Genomic DNA, 22,599 nt, shown 5'->3' with positions numbered 1-22,599 from the left:
AAATGGTGAAACGGCATGGATCATGAGTTAAGGAGGAGAGCAACCGGTGGAGGTGGAGCGTCCTTGACAGCACAGAGGAGAGGCATTAATAGGTTTAATCTATAGGATACAAAAAAGGTGTGGGCCTGAAAACTTGGAAAACTTTGGGCTACGTACAATCCGAAAAACCCAATTTATTAAAGAAGAAATGCTGACGTGGCTGTACAAGAAGAGAGGAAAAGGTAACTTTATATGTATACATATATTTCAAATTTATTTTAAACATCAATTTTATTATTTAGTTGAATATGGCCTGTAATAAAATTTTGGATCCGAAGTTCCGAACCGAAAAATCGGATATCCAATTAGGGTAGATATAAATCTAGATAGTAATTATTTGAATCTGCCGGATATGGATCCGGATCCGAATGACATTAAAAATGTGGCCGAATATCTGGATCACATAGTAATATTCAATGTTGAGTATTATGTTTTATTGGGCTAAAATTCAAAATTGTGTTAATTTCCGGCCAACAAAAAAAAACTAATCGCCACAACCCATCTTCATCTCCTAATCCTCCTCACCTTGTCTCAATACCGACCGCCACATCAACTCAACCAACAAAGCACCAAATCATTTTCACCCTTCACCAAAGAAACCGTTGTTGTCGCCATCTCGTGTTGGAGTCGCTGAATTTACTGTTTGTGGTAAATCTAGTATGTTTTCGGTGATCAATCAAGGAGGATTCTGAAATACCCTATCCCTCGGCCACATACCATGAGGTGATACGGTCTCACCAGGGACTAAAATTTCCGGCCAAGCTTCGGGTGACGATTTAATGTCACACAAAGCACTTTAAAACACAGCTTAACTAAAGCTAAACATTACTTACACATTTTTAAGCAATAAAACATTAACCTACAAACATATTTACCTTATACATTCATAGTCTCTGAATCATCCATCTCCGAACGGACACTTACTGCTGAGGAAATCAAGTCATCATCAACCAAAGTGCAGGGAGGAAACACTTGTCTTATTTGGAACCTTTCGGTTTTAAGAGACTTCAGTCTGATGTTTGGCGTCCAGGAGAGTATCTATTACAACTAGAGACTCTTAAGAAGACCTCAAGCTTCATTTTCAGGCCTTGGATCAACTGGATTTAATCTCACCCATTTAAACTTCAACACTTTCCATATCCAGCGCCAAGAGCATTTATACTTGGAGCAATTAATCTCCAACGGTTCTTTTCCTTTCGACGACTTGACAAGCACGATTTTGAAAGAATCTACACAAACCAGAGATTCTCATCAAGATACAAGGCGTTCACTCACTTAACATATTTGGCCAAGCAATCTACTCCAACGCCCATATGCATTAATTTTGATTTATTTGTTTATATATTTACACCTTTAGAAGATCAGAATAGCATTATTTTTGAGCCTATATAAGCTTAGTTCGTTCCCCCGTGTAAAACCACCTTTCAATCATTTCAAGAAATATACAAAGTTTGTTTTGTTTTATTCAAATAGTGGCTTTTGTTTAAGCAAGTTTGTCTTAAGTTTCATTTGAGAGATTCATTTGATTCTTGAGATTACAGGATTAGGATTGTTTGTGTGATTTAAACAAGACTACCTCTCCACCGATTGAGAGAGTCAATCAAAGCATCACCACCACCTTTACCATCGTTTCCATCTTCCACCGACGCTTGTTGATCAGTTCTTAATCATCGTTTATACATAAGATTGTGGAGTGATTCTCAATCTTATATCATCTGGTATTAGAGCTTCAAAAGCTCATATCCATCAGGTTGTGTTCATCCAACCTTTTATCTCTTTTAATTTTCTGTTTTTGCTAGTTTGCTTGCAATAAATCCAAAAAAAAATATGTTTCTTGTTTTGTTCTTGTTTATTTACTTCAGTTTCTTATATAATTTTTTTTTTTTGCTTCAGTTTATTATTTATTTCCCTATGTATTAAAAGAAATACCCAAAAAAATCATATTTTGTTATCTTAATTATCTTTCGTAATTTTATTTTGTTTAAATTAGAATATAAAATAAAATAAAATTTCTATTTTTATTTCTTCTATTTATTTAATTTCGAATTTATTTAGTTAAAAAAGGAAATTATCATATTTTTGTAACTTTATTTTGGTGATTGAAACTTGATACGCTTTCTTCCTTTGTTCCTTTTATTTTACGAGGTCTATTCCCTTAACTTTTTAGCAGCGTAAGCGACTCATTTGTCAGAAAAAAGCTTTATATGAGAAAAGTTGCACGATAAAGATCTAAAATTCCGCTACATATACACACAAAATATAGAAGTTGTATATGACTAAAATGATATCACGAACTACAAAGTCTAATGATTCGAAATAATAAATAAACAGTGAAATTCCCAATGCATTGGTCAGGCAACTCAGGCCGCCAATAATTTTCTTAAACATATTACTACTAGAAATTAAACCTCGAAACCTTATCTTATACACTCCAAGATTATATAGTATCCTAATAAAACACATTAGAAAGCTACCTAAACCATGATTAACAAAAGAAAGGGTAAAACATTAACCATACGATGAGCAAGTACTTTATTAAGTAGTCACATGAGTGAAGTTATAACAACAATTTAACTTAACTAGGACTAGTAGAAGCAAGATTTTCAGTAGTTGCGTTATTAACGTCTTTATTACCGAGCTGATCTACATTGTCATTAATGTTGTTGCTCTTCTTGGATAAATGGTGTTTGTTGTTGTGCATCCAAACTTTAAGAACTCTTCTCCTGATTCCAATCTCTTGACAAAGCTGTTGAACAGCAGACTCCTCTTGTCTTTGCATCTTCCAACCAACTCTCTCCGCAAAACTCATCATCTTCTCCTTTTGCTCTTGTGTGAACTTTGTCCTAAACCTCTTCTTCTGATTATGTCCGTAACTATATGGTGGCGGTGGCGGTTGTGGCTGCCAGAATGTCAAGCTTCCTCCACCGTCTTCTTCCATGAGATCTTCTGACTCTGAGTTGGATCCAGCGGTTGCGACACCAATTGGCATTATCATTTGTTGCGGTAATGGTGATTTCATCATCTTGTGGTGGTGGTGGTGAAACATGAGTTTTCTCTGTGGCGGAGGTTGTTGGTGGTGGTTGAGGTAAGGGGAAAAGAAGGTTTTTTCTTCACCTTCGACTTCTCTTCTATGGAAGTTTCTATGGCAGTTACAAGCTGAGCAAGTGAGAGCTTCAATGGAACCATCTTCACCACTTGGCATAAAATCTCCACAACCATCAATGGCATTGCCTCCCTTTGAAGCTGCATGATTCTTTAGGCATTCCTTGTACTTGATCACCACAGGTTTCTCTTTCTTGATGTTGTTATTGCCGACCATGATGTTGTAGCCCACATGATGATGATGATGATGAGAGTAGTCATGATTTTTGCCAAGACCGTTACCATTTGAGGAGACTTGTAGTGGGATTGGAGTAGTAATGTTGAGAGATGTTGGAGCAGAATTGGCATGATGATTATGGATCATATTCCCAAGCCCACCTCCACTATTACCGTAGCTAGTATTTATTGGAGTGGGATCTTCTTGACTTGCAATCTCCATTCTCTTGAGCTCTCTGCTACAGAAGAAGTCACGGTTAATTGAAACCTGTTTATTGGATTTGGAAAAGTGTTTCTTGGTTTGGGGACAAACACGACACTAGTGAGGAAGAAAATACAAGAGTAAAGATAACTATTTGAGTAAATATCATATGATTAAGCAACAAAAAAAGAAAGAGCTTTCTTCACTACTCATTAAACCCACTTCTTTAATAATTTCCTCCAAACAAAAAGCAAAAACCCTAATTTTAGAAGGTCCATAAAGATAGAGAACAATACGGAAAAATACAAAAGAAAAAGAAAAAAAAAACTTATTGCAAGCCTGCTTAAGCAAAAGCTGACAAACCCACTTGAGAAATAAAGGTCTTATTTCAAGTAGAAGAAATAAAGGTCGATGATGATGATAATGAAGAGGACTTAATATTTATTATCATCATAACAAAACTGTTGTCTTTAAAATTAGTGAAAATTTGACTGAAGAAATCAAGAGCACATACCCTCACAACCAGAAGAAGCAGCAGCAAACTTTCTCTTAATGCTCTACAAAAAACAAAAGTTTTCTTGAGAATAATCAGAAACAAGGATCTGAGAAATAGAAAGAGGGTATGGAGTGTAGATTTAATTAGGGGTTTAAGAAGTTAAGAGACTTTGAATTAAGAAAGAGGATAATGTGAGAGAGAGAGAGCTGCAGGTGGATTTTGGATGTGAAGGCACTGCTTAAACTAATAAAGGCCTAGAGTATTAGTAGTGAATGCCTAAAGCCTATAAAGCATGAGCAAGACATATGAAAGCCATAGCCATAGCTAATTATTTCCTCACTTTTCTACTGACAAAGAGAAAAAACATTATTAGTTAATTAAGTCATAGGACAATTCTACATTAATAATGCATCTACCAAATTTTAATTTGGGTAATAGTTTGTATATATCGACACCAATAGTACAAATACAGTAATACTATATATATATATATATATTGGTTGTGTTCAAATTTTGAAAAAGAAAATCAAACTATAAATCATTTTAATTTAGAATTTTGAGAAACAAAATGGATGAAGAAAAACCATTAAGTTAGAATTTCATATTAACCCAAAAAAAAATATTATCAAGAGAGGATCTATAAAAGAGACAAGAATTAAGGATTATGGGAGATTGCTTGGCTTGCACTATCAGACATCAAATTTACAACAGTGTATAGAAACCGTGTCAGACAACTAGTAGGAAGAGTATTGAAGCAGATAACCAACAGAAAGTCATATACTAATAAATAATCATATCTCATCTTCGTTCTAAAACACTAAACAATTAAAATTTATCAAATAGCTAGTTACAACAACCATTAGTGTAAAACAAAAACAAAAACAAAAACAAAAACAAAAAATTATCATTTTGGTTGGTTGCTTTTTTTATATAGTTGAAATGATAGAAGGCTGATTGCAAAATCATTTCACTTTGAGCCTTTAGACCAAATTAACAAATAATATTTCAATAAACAGACACTTTAATTTTCCTTATCTTTTGGCATAAAATGCCCACTTAAGTACCAATAAAGTCACATGACAAATGCATACTTTGCAGCTAATTTAACTTAAAAAGAAAACCATACTCCTTCCGCTTTATAACAATTGTCATTCTACATAATTTATTTTGTGTATATATATATATCTATATATATATGTTGTTGAATGATTTTGATGTAAGTTTTTGACAAACAAATATCTCATTTATCAATAATTAATAGTAAAAATGTAAAACGAAATACAATTCCAATGATTAATCTATTTTGTAAGGTATAACTAAATAAAAAATTTTACTTTAAAAAAAAAAGTATTAGTAACACGACGAATGTTCAAAATATGGCTGAAATTGCTAAGCTAGTTAAATTTAAACTTATTGTTCCTTGACCCAAAATCATATCGATAATTATCCTTCACCATTAATTATGTCACGTATGATATTAGCTTCAAGAGGTTGTCATGTCTTGCATGTGAGTTTATATGGTTTACTTGAAGTTAATATTAAATATGGGTCCTACGAAATATGTCGACTTATATATGATCTTCTCTGATCCTTTACCGGAACATATAACTGTAACCAAAGAAAAAAAGGACAATTTGAAAACTATACTAAAGTAGAAAAGAAATTTGAAAATTACACTTAATCTTATAGTTATTTAAAAACTACAGATTTTAAAATAAAAATAGACAAAATACTCTTATTATTAAATAATTTTAACAATTAAATAAAAATAATAAAAACTTAACTTATATTTAAAAATAAATCAACTTTAAAAATAAATTATTTTTTAAAATTGTTAAATTCAGAATGTATTATTTAATAATTTAAAATTATAACAAAAATTACTTATTGTATTTTAAATAATGATTACATGAATAAATTTTTGATCTTAAAATTTTGATTAAAGAAAAAGAATTTAAATATTTTTGTTGATATTATTTAGATTTAAATTTATTTAAAAATAAATAATTCAAGATTATACAATTTATAATATATATATATATATATCAATATTTTAGACTTATTTTAATCAAGGTTAATTATTTATAATGTCGACTTTTTGAAAAATCGTTTTGTGTTTTTACTTCTGTTGACTTAATTATCTTTGTCATCGACTTATATTAGAACAGTCGACTTATGTTATGGATAATGAATTTATAACATAGTCAATTTTTTTAGCTGTTGACTTATTTTTTTGTTCATCAATTTATATTTGTTTTCTGTTGATTTGTTTATTTATTGTTGACTTATTATATTTTACACTGATTTATTAATAAGGACGATATTTTGAATGGTTGACTTAAGTTTAATTTTTTTCGACTTATTTATTTTTCCATCGATTTATTTTATAATTATCGACTTTTTTTTGTTTGATTGTTTTTTTTATAAAGTCGACTTTTGATGATGTTGACTTGTTTGTTTTTTTTGTTGATTTATATTTTTTTTCCCGTTGATTTGTTTGGTCTTAGTAGACTTATTTTATTTTAAGTTGACTTATTAATATGATTGCCTTTTTTAACTAGTCGACTTATATTTTATTCCTGCTGATTTATGTTTTTTCTTTGTTGATTTATATTAAAAAGTTGATTTATTCTTTTATTAATTGATTTGTTACATAGTCAATTTTTTTGATCTATTGATTTATTTTCTAAAAGCTCACAATTTTTTATTATTTTATTAAAGTTAACAATTTTCAAAATAAAATTAAAATATATAATTATTTATCAAAACTTTTTTCTTAAATGAAAACTAATACTATCTAAAACATTTACTAAACATAAATGGAAAAAAGAAAAATTCTAATTAATTTATTTTTAATTTTTATATAATAAATTTTTAAAATTGAATTACTAAATAATACCAGATCTTTAATCGCGATTGAATAACAGATTATTGGATCGTGATCCACGATTGAATAACAGATTATTGGATCGAGATCCACAATTGAATAACAGATTATTGGATCGTGATCCACGATCTTAATTTAATCTTTTAGTTATTGATTAATATTATATATAATAAATTAATTCATAAGTTTTTTAAAAAACAATTCAGAAAAATTTCGAATATCTAGTTTACATATTATTTTTAAAAACAAAATTTTCAAATAAATTAATTTAATTATATTGTATTTAACTGTAATTTTGTCATTGTTGTATTGTTTATGTTTTATAAAACAACTTTTTTGAATCTGAATTTTAATTTTTTTTATTGATTAATACTTTTCATAATAAACTTCTTCATCATTATAAAAAAAAAATCAATATCTAAAATAACAGTGATTTTTAAAAATAATTTTCTAACAATAATAAGTTTAATTATTTTGTGTATATTTTTTATTATTTAATTAATTATTAATTAAGGGTATATGTTATTTATTTTATCTTAATTTAATCTTTTAGTTATTGATTAATATTATATATAATAAATTAATTCATAAGTTTTTTAAAAAACAATTCAGAAAAATTTCGAATATCTAGTTTACATATTATTTTTAAAAACAAAATTTTCAAATAAATTAATTTAATTATATTGTATTTAACTGTAATTTTGTCATTGTTGTATTGTTTATGTTTTATAAAACAACTTTTTTGAATCTGAATTTTAATTTTTTTTATTGATTAATACTTTTCATAATAAACTTCTTCATCATTATAAAAAAAAAATCAATATCTAAAATAACAGTGATTTTTAAAAATAATTTTCTAACAATAATAAGTTTAATTATTTTGTGTATATTTTTTATTATTTAATTAATTATTAATTAAGGGTATATGTTATTTATTTTATCTTAATTTAATCTTTTAGTTATTGATTAATATTATATATAATAAATTAATTCATAATTTTTTAAAAAACAATTCAGAAAGAAATTCGAATATCTAGTTTACATATTATTTTTAAAAATAATATTTTCAAATAAATTAATTTAATTATATTGTATTTAGTTTAATTAATTTGTAACCAAGGACAAAATAGTCATTTAGTTCAATCTATAAGGTATATTTCAAAGACTTAAAAGATTTAGTATAGAGTTCAAATTTCCTATTAACTTTGAGGTATGTATTCTAATTTTTTCTTAAATTAACTTCAAGTTTTGTTGAACTCAAAATCTCGTTTATTAAAGAAAATGAAATTAATTTAAGAAGACAAATGGTCTAAAGAGAATTGTAAAATTTGGCCACTAATTACCGAATTGTTAGTGAACAGTAACCACCATTCAGGTCTTAATTAAACAGAAAACAAAACACTTACTTAAGAAATAAGTGTAGTTCACTTTACTTTTATCTTCTTTAATTTGTATTTCTTTAATAACCACCATTCTTGATTATATTTGTTGTCTATATTCTTCTGGACTCTGGTAAATTCCTTTGTACCTTACGATAACATCAAAATAATGGAAAATAATTGGGGCATTCTCAAAAATGCCCCTTTTTTCATATCTCTTTTTAAAAATACCTCTTCATGTTGACCATTTTTAAAACTACCCATCTTTATATACAAAATGACCAAATTATCCTTTTTGAGTGACAGCAATAATGTACAATCATCAAAATCGAAAATATTTCCCCGCCAAAAAAATTTCCCGCCAAAATTAAAAATTTTTCCCGAAAAAATTTTTTTCCCGCCAAAAAAAAAAAATTTCCCGCCAAAATCGAAAAATTTTCCCGCCAAAAATATTGAAATTTATACCTTTTAAAAACCTTGTAAATGCTTTTAAAAAACTTTTAAAAGCGTTTACAAGGTTTTTAAAAGGTTTTTAAACACATTGTAAACGCTTTTAAAAACCTTGTAAATGCTTTTAAAAAGCTTGTAAATGCTTTAAAAGGTTTTTAAACACCTTGTAAACGCTTTTAAAAACTTTTTAAAAGCATTTAAAAGGTGTTTAAAAACCTTTTAAAAATTTTATAAAAACTTTTACAAGGTTTTTAAAAACATTGTAAAAGGGTTTAGAAGGTGTTTAAAAACCTTTTAAAAATCCTTTTAAAAACCATTTGAAAACCTTTTAAAAACCTTTTAAAAACCTTTTAAAACCTTTTAAAAACCTTTTAAAAATCTTGTAAAAGCGTTTACAAGTTGTTTAAAAAACCTTTTAAAACTCTTTAAAAAATCTTGTAAAAGCCTTTACAAGGTGTTTATAAGGCTTTTATAAGGTAGAAACCTTATAAAACCTTTTAAAAACCTTGTAAATTTTTTTTGGCGGGAAAAATTTTGGCAGGAAAATTTTTTTTTTCGAAATTTTTTATCAAAAGTTCCAAAAATTTTTCAAAAAAATTTTTGGCGGGAAAATATGTCGGAAATTTTTTGGCGGGAAAATTTTGTTTTTCTTTTTATTGAATAAAATAATTTTCATCTAAGGGTAAAATGGTCATTAAAAATTAAAAGAGGGTATAAATAAAAATGGCCAAAAAAGAGGGTATTTTTGAAAAGGGGTATATCAAAAGGGGCATTTTTAACAAATTCTCAAAATAATTAGATATATAATTTATTTTTCCGTCGTCCATTACATACGGTATTTTTTTTACATGTTAAGTGACTTTTTGTTTTTATTTATTTGAGGTCTAAGAAACAAATAAAATATTACGACAACCGGATAAACCGGATTTACTGGGGTGGCATTTTACCAAGTCTGGTAATTACTCGATAAAATCAGGGTACCATATGCTTCGTTTAAATCTGTCGGCCTCTCCTGCGCCGAAGGTATTTGGCCCGACTTGGTAGCATTTCAGGCCTTTGTGTGGAAATTTTGGTGTCCACCGAAGCTTTGTCACTTTATGTGGCAAGTGCATTCGGGCTGTGTAGCGGATACAGCTAATCTACGAAAAACGCGGTATTAGTTGTGATGCCACATGTGGTCTTTGTGGTTTTCGGGAAGAGACGATTAATCATACCCTCTTTGAATGTCCGCCAGCTAGACAGATTTGGGCTTTGTCGCAGTTCCCGACGGCCCTGAGTGTTTTTTCCCTTCGGAATCAATTTTCACAAACATGGATTCCCTCTTTTGGCAGTTTCCAGATGTTCCAACACATGAATTCTTCCCTTGGATTCTATGGTATATCTAGAAAGCACAAAATGATAAACTTTTCAGTAATCTGGATTCAAGTCCCCTCGCAATTTTTCAGTTAGCGGAGGAGGCAAAAGCATGGGTTTTGGCCCAGACAGAGGATAGGGTATTAGCATCGGATATTACTAGTGGGCTTGCTCCCTGTGGAAGTGGGAGAATAGGGGTTCCTAGGTCTTTGTCGAGTTATATTTGTTTTGTAGATGGTTCTTGGAAAGCAACAGATTGTTATGCGGGTAGAGGATGATTTTGCACATCACCCTGGGGGGACGTCCCTACTATGGGTCCTGCCAACCTTCGCCGTAGTCTCTCCCCTCTTCATACTGAGATGGAATCCCTTATATGGGCTATGGGCTGTATAATTAGGGCGGATAACCAATCTGTCGTCTCTTTCTCACGACTGCTCCGACTTAGTGAAGATGGTGTCTTCGCCTTCCGAGTGGCCAGTTTTTACGCCTTATTTGAAGGACATATAGGCGGATAAAGAGGATAATTTAGCACGCCGTGTTCGCACAATACCGCACTTAATTACCTATGTAAACAATATTCCTTCGTATTGACTCGTTTGAGCCAATCTTGTACTTTGTTGTAAAAAAAAACAAATAAAATAAAAGGGTCCACAAGAATAAATGATTTTAGGTGATGGTCCAGAAATTGTATCAAAATTTTCAAGATAGTCGTGCCTTTCGTAATTTACTCAATTTACTTTTTTCTAAGTATAATTTTGAAAAAAAAAACAGAATAAAGGGTGAAAATGCTTGATAATAATTTAATATTCCTTCTAAAATTCATTTATATAAATTTTTCACTATATAATAATAATATTTCTTATGAATGAATAATAATTTAATAATATACCACACGTTTTGCATGGTACAAGCATTGTCACATATTATATTTATTTATTGAAATTTGTAATATTAATTTATTTTATTTAATTTTAAAACAAAATAACTTATAAGTTATGGCTGGCAGTGGCGGACATTAATGCTTGCACCTTGCAAAACAAGGATGTTGATCGGGAGGCTAGAGAATTTGGTTTACCGATATCTTTGTGTCCATATTACGCTAGATGAGAAACGGTTAGGAAAACTAGTGTTGGGCATAATTTTAGTCATGTAAATTGTAATAGATAAATTCCATTATGATTATGATATATTATGTAAATAATAGAGAATTATGCATTCTCCAAGAATATTGGATCAGTGCCGGCCGAAACGGTGAACGTTGACTCAATCCCAGCTAAAACGGTGAGCATTGACTCAATCCCAGCCAAAACGGTGAGCATTGACTCAATACGGGCCGTAACGGTAAGCAATGGGTCAATACATGCCGCAACGGGATATGGCCACCAATATCGTTAAGAGAATATTCGAGTCTATCTCTTGAGGAGAATATTCAAAACGGCCTTATCTCATGTAGAGGCAGGTACCAAGCCCAAATCCTATGAGGATTAGGGTAAAGAGACTTCTCTATAAAAAAGGAGCGAAATCAACACAATAGGGGACGAAATCGAGAGCAGAACAAGAGACCTAAAACACAGCCACACGACTCAATTCCAAAGCATTGCTAGGATTACTCGCTGTGCCTTAAACTCTTGTATTTGAGCTCGATACTTTGATCAATAAAAACAACTATTCAATATCTATTTATTGTTTTCGTAGTCTCTAAACGAATCGATTATTCTTTCCCAAACAATTGGCGCTAGAAGAAGGGGCAGAGTAAACTACGTGAGATGACAGGAAACGGAAAGTGATACGACTAATGTCGAAGCGACTGTCGCCGCTCAACTGGAAGCTCTGACTGCCAGGATGAACGAGACGGTACAGAAGCTGACGCAGATGGAGGCCGATAATGCCAGACTACGGGAGGAGAACGCTTCGCTGATGACAGCAGGGAGAATTTTTACCGAAGCAAGCTCTAGGTTTCGCGGCGTGAATCGGATGCAAGACCTTAACTCAATGCCTAGAACCAATAATCGAACACCCACAACGGCAGATGCTCGGCTGGAGACTCCTTGTCAGGAAGAGAATGGCGGAGGAAACCTTGAAACAAGACAGGCACATGAAAGCGTTACCCGAGAAGATAACTTGGGTCAACAAGGAGTTGTTAACACACCAGGCGTAACAGGAATCGAACATGAGCCATATACCAAGTCATCTAAAGCCGCTTACTTGGAAGCTTTGATCACAAAACGCTTGGGTGCAGTAGAAGCTATGATTCAACGATTACCGGGAGTGGCTCCACCGATTCGGAAAAGCAACTTGCACTTTTATGCAGATACACCGTTTTCTGATGAAATCGCACTCACTGAGATGCCGAGAAAATTCATGCTACCAACAATGAAGATGTATGATGGAACATCCGACCCGGATGACCACATAGCTCAATACAAATAACGAATGTTCACGACGGCTATCCAGAAAGAGTGTAGGGAGGCGACTATGTGCAAGGGTTTTGGCTCAAGTCTCACGGGGGCTGCGCTTCAGTGGTTTATCAACTTGCCAAACGGCTCAATAAATTTGTTTGCATCATTGACAGACGTTTTTGTTGAACAATTCGCAAGCAGCAGAAACCTCGAAAAAACAGCAGATGATCTGTATGAGGTGCGACAGAAGAGAGATGAGTCATTACGTGCCTATGTGGGACGATTCAACAAGGAGAAGGTGTCAATACCAAGTTGCAACATGTCTACTGCCATATCGGCCTTCAAAAGAGGTTTACTCCCAGATGGCGACTTATACAAAGAGCTAACCAAATACCAATGTAGAACGATGGAGGATGTACTCTCACGTGCATGGGCTCAGATCAAATGGGAAGAAGACTCGGCTTATCACCAACGACGTTCGCCACGGTCTGACCGCCTTGTGAGAAACGAAAGGTCGAGTAGGGATGACAAACCTTACCAAAGACCTAAGGACGAGAACACTAAGAGTGAAAGAAGGAACACGCATCGACCATTGAGCGGAGCAGACGACTTGAAACCCAGATCATCAACATGGCCAGATATCAGTAACCTTTCAATCTCGCATGCACACTTAGTCGGTGTACTGAAGGAGATGGGTGAAAACATGAGATGGCCTCCAAAGATGAAGGCACCTGACAACAAGCGGAACGCCTCAAAGTGGTGTGAATTCCACAATGATCACGGCCATAGAACATAAGATTGCATCTCATTGAGGATGGAAGTGAATGAGCTGTTGAAAAAAGGATACTTGAGAGAATACTTGTCTGATAAAACCCGAAATCGATTGGATGGCGAAAGCAATAAGCAAATCGCGATCACAGACGCTCCGCTTTTACCTCCAAAACATGATCGAGTTATCAATGTTATCTCTGGAGGATCAGAAATAAGCCGTATCACTCATTCAGCTGCAAAGAGAAACACTAAAGCTTTCAAGAACCCTCAAAGCAAAGGGAATGCTACACAAAGCGACATGCCAGCATGCACAATAACATTTATAACCAATGACAACAGCGTATCAACCCCGCATCACGATGCATTAGTCATACAATTGACAGTGGCGAATTGCCTGATGAAGAGGATATTAATCGACAATGGAAGCTCAACCAACATCCTTTACATGCAAGCATACAAAGAGTTGGGTCTCGACAAAGAAGGACTGACACGAAAATCTATCCCATTAGTGGGATTCAGCGGTAAGGTCAAGCAGAGTATTGGTGAAGTGACACTTCCAGTATATGCTGAGGGGGTTAACAAACACACAAAGTTTTTGGTAGTGGACTGTGCTTCAGCTTACAATGCTATTATGGGGCGCCCTTGGGTTCACGACATGGGAGCCATCCCATCGACTCTACACCAAATTATCAAATTTCCCACCCCATGGGGAGTGAAAGAGATTGCAGGGGAACAAGAGAGTTCACGCTCATGTTATCAGACTACCTTAAAGGGTAAAGGTCAACAATTATAGCAATTACAAAGTCATTGAAGTTCATGGGTCAGGAGCTTATAAGTTGCAAAACTTAAAAGAAAAAACTCTCCCCAATAGCTGGAATGCCCTGCATCTGAAAAATACTACTTTTATTGTTTTGGGTTCTTGGTTTTTGATTATTTATTTATGGTGTTTTCAAGTTTTTCGAGGATTAACACTACATGTCTCAAGTTATAGACAATGGTTTTAATAAAACTGAGTTCTGGTCTATGTGACCTGCTTTTCAACAAATTACGCATTGAAGTCATTGATACATGGACACGTGAGCAATAGGCTCTCTACAAAAACTGGGTAATCACCTGAAACGCGAAACATTCGCTACAACTGCATATTAACGAGACGTCGCTATAGGAATGTAACAAATCTGGAATCCACCTGATGGTCGGGTTCAAATTTAGCAAACTTGACAGCAAAACGCTTGCTAACAAGAAATGAGCTATGAAACACTTTAATTGGGTCACGAACCCGTATCATTTCGCCAGCATGACATCAATATTTTGCTTGTGGCAAATTCGTTAATGTGTAACCAAATCAAGGAATTGGTTAGGAACCACATTGTCTATTGAAAACCAATATAGGATCAATGTGTAACCAATTCATGAAATTGGTTAGGAACCACATTATCTATTGAAAACCAATATAGAGTCAATGTATAACCAATTCAGGAAATTGGTTAGAAACAACATTATTATTTTAAAGGCCAATGTAGAGACAGTGTGTAGCCAGTTCAGAAATTGGTTAGGAACCACGTTGTCGTCTTGAAGCCAATGTAAACCAAAATGTCTAGCCAATTCAAGAAATTGGCTAGAGACCACGTTGTCGTCTTGAAGCCAATAAATTGGCTAGGGACAACATTGTCTATATAAAAGCCAATGTAGGGTCAATGCGTAGCCAATTCATGAAATTGGTTAGGTACCACATTTAAAGCCAACACACGTACAGCCAATTCAAGAATTTGGTCTGTTGCAAAGTTGTTTTCGAACAAATGCGGACTCAGTGTACAGTCAATTCGGAAAATTGATTATGGCTGCTTTGTCGTTTAGACCAAAGGCATAGCCAATGTGCAGCCAATAAAAGAAATTGGTTATAGACCACATTGTCTATTTAAAAGCCAATGTAAAGGTAATGTGTAGCCAATTCAAGGAATTGGTTAGGAACCACATTGTCATTGAAAAGCCAATGTAGAGGCAATGTGTACCCAATTCAAGGAATTGGTTAGGAACCACATTGTCATTTAAAAGCCAATGTAAAGGCAATGTGTAGCCAATTCAAGGAATTGGTTAGGAACCACATTGTCATTTAAAAGCCAATGTAAAGGCAATGTGTAGCCAATTCAAGGAATTGGTTAGGAACCTCATTGTCATTTAAAAGCCAATGTAAAGGCAATGTGTAGCCAATTCAAGGAATTGGTTAGGAACCTCATTGTCATTGAAAAGCCAATGTAAAGGCAATGTGTAGCCAATTCAAGGAATTGGTTAGGAACCTCATTGTCATTGAAAAGCCAATGTAAAGGCAATGTGTAGCCAATTCAAGGAATTGGTTAGGAACCTCATTGTCATTGAAAAGCCAATGTAAAGGCAATGTGTAGCCAATTCAAGGAATTGGTTAGGAACCTCATTGTCATTGAAAAGCCAATGTAAAGGCAATGTGTAGCCAATTCAAGGAATTGGTTAGGAACCTCATTGTCATTGAAAAGCCAATGTAAAGGCAATGTGTAGCCAATTCAAGGAATTGGTTAGGAACCACATTGTCATTTAAAAGTCTATGTAAAGGCAACGTGTAGCCAATTCAATAAATTGGTTAGGAACACATTGTCATTTAAAAGCCAATGTAAAGGTAATGTGTAGCCAATTCAAGAAATTGGTTAGGAACCATATTGTCTATTTAAAGCCAATGTGCAGCCAATTCAAAAAATTGGCTAGGGACCACATTGTCATTTTAAAGCCAATGTGCGGCCAATTCAAGAAATTGGTTAAGGCAAAATTGGCGTTTTAGAGCCAATCCAGAATCCAAGCGCGGCCAATTGAATAAAGCGGATATGGCCAAATGGCGACTTAAACCAACGCTCAATCAACCGTGTTTCTAATTCAAAGGATTGGAGCCAATGTAAATCAACCATGTTTCTAATTCAAAGGATTGGAGCCAATGTAAATCAACCATGTTTCTAATTCAAAGGATTGGAGCCAATGTAAATCAACCATGTTTCTAATTCAAAGGATTGGAGCCAATGTAAATCAACCATGTTTCTAATTCAAAAGATTGGAGCCAATGTAAAAACGAGTTGTAGCAGGTTCAAGTAACTTGGTCACAACGGCTTTATCGTTTTACAACCGATGTGACGCCAGCTCACCAAATTGGCTAAATGGCTAATATCAAACCAATGCGGAACCAATGCATATCCCATTTAATAGATTGGTTATGGATACATTGTCATGGCAAAGTCAGTATGGAACTGTGCGCAACCATTTCAACAAGAAAACGATTTCAAGAACAATTACTTCAAGCCACTACGGAGTCAGCACGAAACATTAAAAATGGCTACAACTTTAAGTATGTCTAATTACACACAAAACGTCGACATAGACCATAACTAGAGGGATTTGGTGTTCATGCAACACGAATAACTGCTAAACGCCGAGTTCAACATTGTTCTACTAGAACTAGAGGAAAAAAGCTAATAAGTCATAACGAGGAAAGGGAGTAGTTGGTCATGGGGCAATGGGTTCTGAGTCATCTTGCCTGGAGTCACCCTGATCTTGAGCTCCGATCTGAGCAAGGGAATCCCCAAACAGGCATTCACGCAATGCCTCCCATCGAGCTATGATTGTTGCCCCATTCAAGTAAAAAACCAACTCATACTTTAGCACCGTAATTCGCTTCTTGAGAGAAGCAATCTCGTCTTGAAGCACTTCCTTTTCACCAAACAATCTCTCATTGTCGGCTTTAAGGTCAGTTATGGCCTGGTCACGTTCAACCAATTTGGCTTCCAAAGTCGCAATGTCACGGTTCTTGAAGGCAATGGTCTCGCGAGCCGAAGCAGTTTTTGATTTCTCATTGCTCAACTCACGCTTCAGACTCTCATTGATTTGATGCTCAGAAGAAAAATTTTCTCAGCAAGGTGAAACAAAGACATAGCCTGCAACAGAAAAAAAAAACAGTGAATAGCCAAAACGGCTAAGAAAAAGAAAGAATGGATGTTAGAACAGGAGTTCCATCCTCATAACTTAATAGGCCGCTAACTGAAGTACCTTGAGGAGGTCAACGGAAGTATCATCAACATTGGAGGCAGTCCCGATGTTGACTAACGATTCAAAGTCATGAGCGAGAATTCCAGATTTCAACTCTTCAACAACCAAAGAGAAAAAGACTTCACAGGTGAAGAGGAGAAGTGATGTGGCAAGCTCCTGTCAAATGTGAAGCAAAGAGAAGCCCACGAGGACTTAATGTACAGTAATCAAAATTAAGAGCACTAAGGAGTGCATACATCAGTTCTAAGGTACGTTATTCAATTTGTCATACGTGAAACTTCTATAATTATGCCTTAGACTACACTACTCTCTAAATTCTTATTAAGAAAATAAAGAGTGGGGGCAAACTGTTGGGCATAATTTTAGTCATGTAAATTGTAATAGATAAATTCCATTATGATTATGATATATTATGTAAATAATAGAGAATTATGCATTCTCCAAGAATATTGGATCAGTGCCGGCCGAAACGGTGAACGTTGACTCAATCCCAGCTAAAACGGTGAGCATTGACTCAATCCCAGCCAAAACGGTGAGCATTGACTCAATACGGGCCATAACGGTAAGCAATGGGTCAATACAGGCCGCAACAGGATATGGCCACCAATATCATTAAGAGAATATTCGAGTCTATCTCTTGAGGAGAATATTTAAAACGACCTTATCTCATGTAGAGGCGGTTACTCAAGCCCAAATCCTATGAGGATTAGGGTAAAGAGACTTCTCTATAAAAAGGGAGCGAAATCAACACAATAGGGGACGAAATCGAGAGCAGAACAAGAGACCTAAAACACAGCCACACAACTCAATTCCAAAACATTGCTAGGATTACTCGCTGTGCCTTAAACTCTTGTATTTGAGCTCGATACTTTGATCAATAAAAATGACTATTCAATATCTATTTCTTGTTTCCGTAGTCTCTAAACGAATCGATTATTCTTGCCCAAACAGCTAGTAGGTGGGTTTGGAATTCTGAATTTGGTGTAGGTAGAAAAAGGCCAGTCCTAATATGGGCAAGAAGAGTAACCATCATTGCTATTGAAGAGACCTTCACAATCATCGTCATATTTTGATGTATGATTGAAAATGTTTACCCAAGTTTCTTTATTTACCTTTATATTAATGTGATTAAAATAACAAAAGGCAATATAACTATATATTATTTTGTTAAAAATTAGTACGTTGTTTTTGCATTGATAATATAAAACAACACATTTTGTGAACATATTTAAATATAAAAATGATAATTATTATGAAATAGATGAGTAAATACGCGATTAACATAAAATGTTGTCATTATTTTATTGAAATATTCATATTTTTAAACATTTTTAAACAAAACAAACATATGAATTTATGGAGATAGGGATGGGGATGGGGATTGGGTTGGAGACAGGGCTGGGGGGCAGTGCTTGTACCATGGAAAACAAGGAATTTGACCTGGAGGCCAGAGAATTTGGCTAACAGATATCTTTACGGCCAGGTTACGTAGACGAGAAATTGGCTCGGTTAGGGAAGCTAGTAATCGGTGTACTGGTTTTGTTTGGGTTTGGAAATTTGAATTTGGTATAGGAAGAATTGGGTTGGTCCTAGCTTGAACAAGATCAGATGCAAGAAGAAGTAGAGTAACCATCATTGCTATTGCATAGAGCTTCATAATCATCTTCATATTTTGATTTGTGATTAAATTGTTTATCCTAGCTTCCTTATTTATATTCTTGTGACAAAATTTACAAAAAACAATGTTATTATTTTTGTTGACTAGAATTAAATGCTGACATAAAAAAAAGGCAATGTAATAGATCTGTATATCCAAAATATATCAATATAATTATATTAGTTGTATATGTCTTGATCCATTGGTGAGATGTACTTTGTAAATCAATTTTTTATATATTTAATTGAGATAATTAAACCATATAATTTTTAGACATACAAATATATATATATATATATGAATTTGTGAAGAAACAATATATACATCTTTTAAAATTTATATGAAAAACAAACATATTCTTTCATGGAGTTACTTTATCATTTTCACTAAATTTAACAACCAATTGGGCGCTATATATATTGGGATTAATAAAATAGCTCATGTTGGTTTGGTGTTTCTGAATCTATACTAGGATTCAGATTTTCTTAATTCAAATAAGATTATTGCATGTTGACAAAAGAAAAATAATCATTACATAAGATTTAAATCGCAAAAATATCAGGTTCACTGTTCTACTAGGTATATAAGTTCACTGTTCTACTAGGGGACCATCCTAGCATGCATGTAGAGAAGTCATAACCACAATCACTTGGGAATAATCCACTTTGAAATTGAAAACAAATGTGATACACTTGTCTACATGAAGAATTTTCAATTTCAAATTTGAAATTTCCAAACCAAATTCACTTTCCAATACCTATACCAAATTCAAATTTCCCCTCAATCGATACACTTGTCTTTTGGGATAAGGCTTTAGATTTTAAATAAAATAAAAATGATTAACATTACCAAATAAAGAACTAAACTACTAAAAACATAAGGAACAATGTGCATTTGGAGGTTACATTGCAAGTAAAGAAAACATTTTGCCTTCGAGTGATCATATGAGCGATAATAGCGAAAGGGCGCATGCTTAATCTAAAAGTCCGTAGTTCTTTAAAGTTTATTTTGTTTATACATGCATGCTTCGCTATTGTTCCTAGCTAATACAATTGTGTTTGGTATTAACATGGCAAATCGATAGCATTATATAACCAAAGTTTTACATGATACATATAATTATATAAACCATTTCAATACAACATTTGAAACAAATGATGAAAAAATGGAAGTAACTACGTTGTCTAAACGGAAGCTTTACCGATAATAAAAAAAAAATCTTCAGTTCCCTTCTTCTACTCGTATAATTCTGTTTTATTTCCAAATTCTGTTAACAAAGTGTTTTTTTTTTTTTTTTTGCTTTTTTTTTTGTATCAAAGGAAGTGTTTACCTGTTTCAAATTACTCACACACGAAATGTCTACCAGCGAGCAAATGCGCGACCGCTCGAATATTTTAAATGGACTTGTTTTTTTTACGTGCAATCACTTTATTGACACTAGATTTCTGTGTGTTTTCCATCTTTATTTTTTTTTATTTTTTTTATGTATACACTATTTACATGCTAAATAATACTATGGCTGTGCGATGGTTGGACGTAACGTGTAAGAAAATACAATCCGTACTTTTAAATATATTTATAGGTCAGCTAAAAACAAATTAAGAACCAGAATAAAATATTTTCATATCTTTCTTTATACGGCAACGATCCATCCATCACTCAGTTTGCATGTGAATTTTGACAGTAGTAAAATTATATAATCAACACTTTATATATATATATATATATATATATATATATACACTTTTTGAATAATTTACACACAACATCATGGTGAATATCTAACAACTACTTTCGGCCTAAATACGATGGGATGATTTGTTTCCGGCTTACCTATTTTAAGTCGTTTCCGAGAGATCATTTTATAAAGCCACTCTGATGTTAATCGCAGTCATAAATAATTTAATGCATTTGGATGAAGTAATATAGATTTATGATACCTAAAAAACACATCAAGGTAAAGAAACACTAACTTACGGTTTTTTTACAATGATGGAATGGAAAAAAAAGTTATGAATCTTATTTATTCCTTCCTAACACTGGATCTCCTCCATTGTAGGTTATAATATCTCCTCCATTGTAGGTTATAATACCGGGTGATTTTACTGCTCGATGAGAGAATCTTGAGCGAGGACTCATCATGAGGTATCAATATTAGATGATATTTTCTTTTTGTGTTATCAATTTTGTGACAGGAAAATATTCATAAACCTTTTAGAGTTCACTAAATGTTCATGAATTATCACATAGCTTAATCATTGTTGATGTGTATAATCAGGGTGTAGGATGGAGTTCAGCTCTTCCGTTGGTGGATCAGTTTCGGTCGATGGGCCATGTGTTCTATTATGTAGCTTATATGTAAAGCACAAAACTAATATGGGCTATTTTGTGTATTGCTAATGTGAAAAAACATTTTAAGGTAGGTAAGTAGGTTAAAATAAAAGTAGTAGTAACCTAGGTGGATATTCATATTAACCTAGGTGGAGTATGAAAGGTTAAGCAAAGTGGCTGGCCAAAACCTTCTAATGTGAGTCTCTTTCTCATAATGTAGGCTTTAGTTACGTGAATTAGTTTATTTTTGTTACATTCGGTTTAACATCGTAGATGGTATATAAAAGCGTATAGTGAATTTCGTTTGGGTTAAAGTAAGTTAATTTTTTGTATCCATACTATATTAATTCGATTCAGAAGTACTACACAACATTTAGTCAATATCACTACAAATTAATCTAAACTAGATTAGGACTCATGCTAGAGCAAGAGATGAAATTCATTTTATTTATATTGCACTTTTATTAGAATAGCACTAATTTATATTTTTCTTCCAAATTTAGCACAAATGTTCAAATGTTCCAAAAATAGCATTATTTGTAATCTTATTTTATCTTAAATAGAAAATTAATTATAACTTTTTACTTACGATTTTGAAAGCTTAAGTGAAGTATTTGATAAGAAGAAGAAGAAGAAAAACGAAGACCAGAGAAGCCACGTCGCTATGATGTAACGGAGATGCGAGGTCCTTGTTACTTCATTCTCAGCCAAAAAATTCTTTGAGATTCCTAAAGAAACTCTTCTACGATATCAACGTCTAATTATGAGGGCATTGTTGGGTAATAAATGAAATCTGATTATGAGTGGTGGCTTGAATTGTAGGGTATTGGAATATGAACTGTGAATGTAATAGAAAGTCATATGTAATTTTGAAGCTGAATGTGTATTTGAGTGGTACTCTCTCCTCTTTGGACATCAAAGTTGTTGCATACCAAGTGTTTGATATAATATCATTGCAAACAAAGCAGTTGATAAATGTACGAAAGTTTGTCGTCTTTGTCGATGTCGATTGTTGTACCTGCGATTCGTCATATCGGGAAACGGGCAAAGGACCTGGGCCGAGCTCGACAAATGGGCCAAGGGCGTGACATTGGTCGGCCCATCAAGCCCGGAGGACGGGAGAGAGCGCGGAAGGGTGTCGTGTTAGTCAGCTCGCAGCTCGAGCTCAGTCAAAGATTCCCGCATTTAAGAGGATTAATTGGGCCGCGGAGATCATATCCTATTAATTATGCATTAATTAGGCAATAAATTGGTC

General features: G+C 33.4%; 3 protein-coding genes across 3 annotated transcripts; 2 read left to right on the top strand and 1 right to left on the bottom strand.

Annotated features, from left to right (window-relative positions):
* Nucleotides 2,525-3,748, bottom strand: LOC104710170 (zinc-finger homeodomain protein 3-like). The gene has a single exon (XM_019230339.1). The coding sequence runs from the start codon at nt 3,578-3,580 to the stop codon at nt 2,615-2,617; it is 966 nt and encodes a 321-aa protein (XP_019085884.1). The 5' UTR covers nt 3,581-3,748; the 3' UTR covers nt 2,525-2,614.
* Nucleotides 12,600-13,319, top strand: LOC104714912. The gene has a single exon (XM_010432380.1). The coding sequence runs from the start codon at nt 12,600-12,602 to the stop codon at nt 13,317-13,319; it is 720 nt and encodes a 239-aa protein (XP_010430682.1).
* On the top strand, nt 13,338-14,087 carry LOC104714911. Its single transcript, XM_010432379.1, has one exon. The coding sequence runs from the start codon at nt 13,338-13,340 to the stop codon at nt 14,085-14,087; it is 750 nt and encodes a 249-aa protein (XP_010430681.1).

This window comes from Camelina sativa, chromosome 9 (assembly GCF_000633955.1).
Source record: "Camelina sativa cultivar DH55 chromosome 9, Cs, whole genome shotgun sequence".
Lineage (NCBI taxonomy): Eukaryota > Viridiplantae > Streptophyta > Magnoliopsida > Brassicales > Brassicaceae > Camelina > Camelina sativa.
This window is presented reverse-complemented; position numbering and strand designations above follow the sequence as displayed.